This window comes from Apis dorsata, unplaced genomic scaffold (assembly GCF_000469605.1).
Source record: "Apis dorsata unplaced genomic scaffold, Apis dorsata 1.3 scaffold_206, whole genome shotgun sequence".
Classification (NCBI taxonomy): Eukaryota; Metazoa; Arthropoda; class Insecta; order Hymenoptera; family Apidae; genus Apis; species Apis dorsata.
The window spans coordinates 82,293-89,792 of NW_006263490.1; the positions used below are offsets into that span (position 1 = coordinate 82,293).

The window sequence follows — 7,500 nt, forward strand, 5'->3', positions numbered from 1 at the left end:
ATGGTATACATTTATTTACATGTATAGAAAGAAAATTTGTACAATTATAAAATTTATCATCAACGATATTGTGGACAATGTTGTTTTATTATTGACCTTGAAATATCTACATGACCTATTATAGAAAAATAAAATTATTAATAAATTTTTTCTTAATATTATTTATAATTAAAAATATTATTATTACCTAATTGTAATTCTATATATAAGGCTAACATTATTACATGTATAGGAACATCACAATCAGGACCTTTTGACATCCAAACCTAAAAATTATTAAAATCATCAATTAATGATAAATATATATATTATCAAAATAATTTATATGTAGATCTACATAGAAAATATATACATATAAAAGCCATAAATTCTAATTACCTGTTTTAAAGTTTCTCCAGACTTATCAAGTTCACCACGAATAGCATAGGCTACAGCTAAATTGTAACGGAGTACAGCAATACCTGTAGGGACCGTTGTCGGATACCACACTATAAATAAATTATTATTAATAATTTTATATAATAATTATTTATAAAATTATATAAAATAAAATATAAAATATATAAAATAAAATAATTTTAATAATATGTTTACTTTTTATAGGTTTTGAAATAACCTCATCAGATTTTTCTTTATCTTTATCTTGAATTTCAGGAATAAGTACAGAAGTATTTAAGTCTTGAATATTTTCTGGTTTAAGATATTCAATGGCTTCACTAATTTTATCCATTAATATCAAACTTTCTGCTGCATAAAGATTTCCCAACATTCTATATGCTCCAGGTAATTTATTAATATGTAATAATGCTTTAGCATGTTCAAGTGCAATAACATAATCACCAAGACATAAACATACATAAGCACTTGCAGCCAAAACACTAATTTTTAAATTTAATGCCTCAATAGCTATAGTTTGAGACATTAAAGTAGTATGTTGAGTGCCTAAAATATTTTTAATGCAAATATTATATTATATATCTGTAAATTTGATCATTTTATATATATATAATATTATTTAAATACCTAAATTATGACCAGCTGTTAATGATAAAGATACTGTTTGTGGATTGTGAGCAATTGTTGTAATTGGTACATTAAGTTCATTATTACTTGGTAATAAAAATAATGCATTCTTTAAACATAGAGATGCAAATTCCAATGTTAATTGTGGTATAGCAGAAGGAAAACCTTCAGGATGATATTTTATATCTTTGGAAAGAGAGGAAGCTAAAATAATTTTTCTATTAATTCCTGAACCAACAACTTTTTGTACTAAATCCTTTCTTCGTTTTGGAATATTAAAATCAACTTCATTTGTCTGAAAAATAGTGAAATAATGTATTAGAATAATAAATAAAATTCTAAAAAAAAATTATTTAATTTTTTCTTGAATTTTTTATTACAATTTAATTAATATAAGCATGTAATAATATATTTACCGGTTTATGACAATAAATACAACATTCGGCAATTCTTAACCATAATTTAGGATTATTATGAAGCTTTTGTGAAGCATCCATAAAACAATCAAAAGCTACTGATGCTTGTCCTGCATGCAATAAAGATACACCTAAACTGTACATTAATTCATAATGTTTATTCCCACCAAGAGTACACAATGGTTGCAAAGATAAAGGATCTATATAAAAACAATTTTTCTTTTTCAATTATTATTTGCAATATTCTTATATAAAAAATTATAAAATAGAAATTAGTTATAATTACCACTATCTTTCATTTGTACACTTTCTAGAGCACATTTATTTTCATGTAAAGCTTTTCTTAAATAAAAACATGCTAAATTTGGTTTACCCATAGCAAGATGTAAACATGCCATATTATTGTAATATAACACAGCAGAAGATTCTCCAGTAGTTCTAAAAAAAATTTAAATATAATAAATAAATTATTATTATAAAATACAATTTTTCAATGATTATAAATCTAACATACTTAAAATCTAAATTTTCTGATGTTATAGAATTTAATAATTTAATAGCTTTCTTGTAATTCCCTCTTAAATATTCAAGATTAGCTTTTAAAAATACAGTTGATATATTCTGAAATTAAATAAAATTAAATACAAAATATGACTCATAATATAAAAATATAAGATCTAAAAATATAAAATCTAAAAATATCTTACTACAGGTGTACCCAAAGAAACTAATGTCTTCCATTCCCTTTTACATAATTTCAACTGATGCATCATAAGGTATATTCTAGCTTTGCATTTTAATAATTTTAATTTGAATGCATCTGTAGCTGTATCAACTTCTTTTTTTGGCTCCTTCTGTTCCTTTATAGATTTAATTATACCTTCTTTGTCAACAGATGAGATTTTAGAATTATCTGTAGATATAAGTTGACTTTCTATATAATTAATTAAAGATAATGCTGCATCTGGTTGTTCTGTTATTATATGTAATTCTATCAAAAGAAGGCATACTTTGTGTGCTAATGATTCTTCTGAAAAAAAAAAATAATAATAAATAGATTAAATTTAATATTAATTTATGCTTTAATAAAAATTTTCATAATTAACATATTATTTACCCATAGGTTCTATGAAAGCAAATAATCTATTCATAATTTGAAGTGCAGCATTGTATTGTTTTGAATGATATAATAAAACTGCTTGATTATACCTCATAACACATTTTTCAATATCATCTATGGTTTCAGTTGAATCAATTGTAGACATTTGTCCACATATTGCATTTAAGCTTTTTCTTAATAATTCTGTTTTTTTTAAATCATTTTTATAACATTCTACTACAACTTTATTATGCATTACTTTTAAATCTTTAGGCCTAAGAGTTTCCAGTTTATTTAAATATGATAAACAATTAGCATATGAGCCTTTTTGAAATTCAGATAATGCATTTTGAGCCAATTCACGTTCTTGTTCTGTTATTACTCCAGGACCAATATCTTTATTCTGTAGCTCAGATGTTTCACTCATTTTTATTTATTACACAGCAATATTTACCATGTTTTAAAAATTTCTGAATTTCACAAATTTATATACAACAATTACAGCTAAATAATTTTTCATATTTTCATATTTGACATTTATGGAGGTTAAATTTGGATCAAAAAGTTAGAAAATTCTAACTATCCTTCTATAAAAAAAAATGTTTAATTTAAATTTATTAAACATAAATAATATTAAAATAACATTTAATTAAAAATAATTATTGATCTAATCCTAATAAATTTAAAAATTAAATCCTTAATAACAATAACAAAGTGCAGAATAAACCTACCATTTTATGAGATTTTGTATCCTATGTTTTGATTTACCGATCGTGCAAGAAAGGTTTTGATATGCCCTCTATAAGTTAAAACTAAATTTAGGAATTATATTCAATATAATCATCAAAGTTGGTAAAGTCAATTAGTCAATATATATAAATATTTATTTTAGTTTGCTTTATTATATATAAGATGTAATTTAAAAGCATTGGATGAAATAAATTAAGTGGGAATATATGATAAAATGATAAAATAAATAATATAGATTGTTTTAAAAAAAATAATATATATAATAAATAATATTGTTTTAAATAAATAATATAAATTGTTTTAAATAACTCAATAATAAAAATATAAGATCATAAACATAATATTATATTTTTGTAATATTATTAAATAATGTTTTAACTAAAATATTCAATTACAAATATTACAAGACAAATAATGAAATACTTTCATTTTTTAAAAAATTATATTATATAATTATTGATTTCAATAAAAAAAAATGAATATTAAAATAAATTTTGAATTTAAATTGATAATTCTTTTTCCAATTAAAAAATGTAACAAGATTTTTATTATAATAATTAAACAATATTTTAATGTATTTAATTAAATTTATTTTGAATTGAAACATCTAAAATAACGATATAAATTTACATATCAATTTACATATAATATAATAAAATTACATATATTATATTTATTAAATTTTTATATTTTTAATATAATATTTGAATTATTATAATTTATATAATATTACTTACTATTATTTATATAATATTACTTAGATGCAAATACATAATAATAATTTGTTGATTTCAAAAAAAAATATAATATAAAAATGTAATATGAATATATATTCAATATATATATGAAATATATATAATGAAAAATATACACGAAATTAAATCTTATAAGATAGATATGTTTTTAATATATAATTTGTATCAAATTTATATTATTATAATATTTAGATTTTTACAAGTGCCTTAATTAATAAATTTATACTAAAGATTAATTAGAAATCAAAATAATAGTACGATAAAAACATTATGTCCGATGGACCATGATTATTCATTTAAAAAATATAACAAAGTATATATTAAACTACTAAAGTATATTAAACTATATTATATTATATTATATTATAAACAACAATTATAATTATATATCTTTTAATAACTTAATTAAAATTGTATAATAGAGCTAATTAATAAATTTAAATTAAACTGTAAAAAAATCATTTTTTCAACTTTTTTGTAACTCTTTTAGGTTATCTAAATGTAATTATTTCATAAATAATATAAATTGTTTATTTAATTTCAATTTTTACTTTAAAATTAAGTTCTAATTTTGTTACATTATTATTAAATGAGTTATTATATATAATTATTGTATTCATAACTCATTATTATCATTTAAAATAATATAAACAATGTCGGAAATTAAACATCAACAATTAAAAATATTGTCACAATTTTCATCTGAAAATCAGGTAAAATTTAAAAAAAAGTAATATTTATAAAATAAAAATATAATACTTTACAAAATAATTAAATAATTTAAAAAAAAAATTCAATATTAGAATAACGAGTATTGATTGTAAACATAATAGATTTAATTCTTTTTTATTAAAATGGTTCAATATTAGGTAGTAAAAAAATTGCTTCCAGAAATGAAGATAATATCTTGATTTCCTTTTTAATTACAGGAATATATAAATAAACTTCAAACTAATGATGGAATATGTTTATCTTCTATATACAATTCAAATATTGAAATACAAGTTAGAAGCAAAAATAAGAATTATAAAAATAATATTGAATTTGATTTTATAAAATTAGAAAATATTTCTTTACAAAGTTTATCAAATTCTCAAAATGAATTAAAGATTAAATATACAGAGCAAAATAATATAAAAATAAAAAATGAATCTATGGAATCCATAACTCATTTAAATAATAAAAATATTTCTGATGATTTTAAATTAATAACAATCAATAATGAAATTAATAAAGAAGATATGAAAGATAAAAATATTCCTATTAAAGTAAAAAAAGGCTTTGTATTTGAAAAAAATATTTTTAGTCAACTTAAAGATAAATCATATAATTATGAAATTAAAAATGAAAATTTAAATGATGAAAATAATGATCCTGAAACTAAATTTATAACATCAATTAATCAAAATAAAATCAAGATCAACAGTTTAATTATGCTAAATAAACAACTTAAAACATGTAATCAATGTTCAATGACATTTAGATATAAAAGACATTTAGATCGACATTTGGAAGGTCATCAAAAAAATAATTGTTCTCATTGCAATGCAAAATTTGCTAGACGCAAACATCTTGACATACATTTATTTCGTTCACATGGTGAAAGAGTAACAAAATATCCACATTCTTGTGATGTATGTTCTCGTAGCTTTCCTAAACGTATTTTATTAAATCGTCATCGTGCAAAACATAACTATGAAAATGGCAAAGTTTGTTCAGATTGTGGAGAAATGTTAAAAATAGAAGAAGATGATAAGAAACACAAAGAAAATTATTGTATAAGAAAACAATTTAAATGTAAAAAATGTTTACAAACATTTAGTATTGAACAAACATATACAGCTCATATTCAAAATCATAATAATCATAAATGCTCAAAATGTGATGTCACTTTTGCTTCTAAAAAAAAAGTACATGAACATTATAAAATGGTACATTCTTCAAAATTGAATCATAATCAAATATCAAATGGTAAGTTTTTTAAAACAAAATAATAAAAAATATATTAATAATTCATAAATATTGATTTTATAGGTATTTATTTTTGTGCTGACTGTAGAAATACTTTTTTAAAAAAGGATGATTATTCTCGTCATTTAAATTCTACATCACATCTTAATAAGATAAATAAAGAAATATCTCAAAGAAACATTTTTATATGTCTAATTTGTTCTAAGAAATTAATTTCACAAAGAGCTCTTGATCAACATATTAGACGTATACATAAAGAAGAAAAAAGATTTATATGTAATATATATGGTTGTACATTTCAATGTGCAAGAAAATCAGACTTGGATAGACATAAACAGTTACATATAGAACAAAGGAATATTATATGTGAACAATGTGGTAAAACTTTTACTAGTGTTAGTATTCTTAATGATCATGTTCTTTATATACATAATAAGGAAAGACAATTTATATGTGAAGAATGTGGTAAAGCATTTAAACGAAATAGTTTATTAAAAAGACATAAATTATCTCATCAACAATATCGACCATTTGTTTGTATGCAATGTAGTACTGCTTTCAAGAGATCCCATCATCTTTCTCGTCACATGGAAACTTGTCATAGAATTACGCTTGAAAAGAAAAAGAAGGTAAATTTAATTATATATTTCTATTTTATTTTCTAATCTGTTTGTATCATTTAATAAAAATACAATTAAATTATAATGCAATATTTAACAGGTAGTAAAACTCATGAAAACAGAAGATGGTCATCTTGTTCCAATACCAGAGAAACCAAAAAATCTTAAACCCAAAAAATTAAAAATTAAAGCAGAATCTAATACAGTTTTAACATCAAATGACAAAACTTTATCTTTTCAAGATATGAATATTATTAATGAACATAAGGATTCAAATTTAGAAACACTATTATTTAATGATCTATATGAAAATTCAACACTATCATTAGAATTTAATTTATTACCAAATACAAATTCTGCCTCACAAGTTCTTTCATTAGTAGATATTAATGCAGAACAAATTGTGACTGTAGAAGTTACTAGTCCAAAAACATTAATAATGAATGATGTTATAGATCAATTTGAAGTAAATTATAATGAAATATTGAATTTCAATTATCGAGATTCAGAATTTGAAAATGGAATTCTAAATACAGATCAAAATTTATATGATCATATAAATTATTCTGGATTATCATTAGAAACTGTGGAAGGAACATCACTTTTTTTGGATTCAAATATTAACAAAATAGATACTTTACCAATAGAAAATTATTTAAATCAATCATTTCCATCGTTTTTAAATCTTTAATCATAATTGTAAAATATTCAATTTATGGACTAAATAATTTATATTACATTTAGATAAAAAATTTTAGCATTAATTTAATTTATAAATGTGTACATGAAATGCATGCCTTATTTTTTAAAAATAATTAAATTTTAAATCACGGCAATCAAAAATGTGATATTTTTTAAATTAAATA

The 7,500-nt window shown here is 20.5% G+C and overlaps 3 protein-coding genes across 3 annotated transcripts in view; 1 reads left to right on the plus strand and 2 right to left on the minus strand.

Annotated features, from left to right (window-relative positions):
- Positions 1-3,419, minus strand: LOC102681077 (CCR4-NOT transcription complex subunit 10). Its single transcript, XM_006614954.2, has 11 exons — positions 3,270-3,419; positions 2,557-3,125; positions 2,147-2,469; positions 1,954-2,060; positions 1,726-1,877; positions 1,440-1,639; positions 1,024-1,318; positions 595-942; positions 379-488; positions 188-266; positions 1-115 (listed from the first exon to the last, which is right to left on the minus strand). The coding sequence occupies exons 2-11, from the start codon at positions 2,963-2,965 to the stop codon at positions 60-62; spliced, it is 2,079 nt and encodes a 692-aa protein (XP_006615017.1). The 5' UTR covers positions 2,966-3,125; positions 3,270-3,419; the 3' UTR covers positions 1-59.
- Positions 3,420-4,632: 1,213 nt separating this feature from the next.
- LOC102673764 (zinc finger protein 60-like) lies at positions 4,633-7,343 on the plus strand. The gene is made up of 4 exons (XM_031510108.1): positions 4,633-4,756; positions 4,973-6,014; positions 6,078-6,643; positions 6,735-7,343. Exons 1-4 carry the CDS (start codon positions 4,697-4,699, stop codon positions 7,323-7,325), a joined length of 2,259 nt encoding a protein of 752 aa, XP_031365968.1. The 5' UTR covers positions 4,633-4,696; the 3' UTR covers positions 7,326-7,343.
- Positions 6,481-7,500, minus strand: part of LOC102681333 (peptidyl-prolyl cis-trans isomerase FKBP8-like) — a 5,591-nt gene continuing 4,571 nt past the window's right edge. The window contains exon 6 of the transcript XR_421693.2: positions 6,481-6,625. The gene's annotated coding sequence lies outside the window, so the exon portion shown is untranslated. The remainder of the gene's footprint in view (positions 6,626-7,500) is intronic.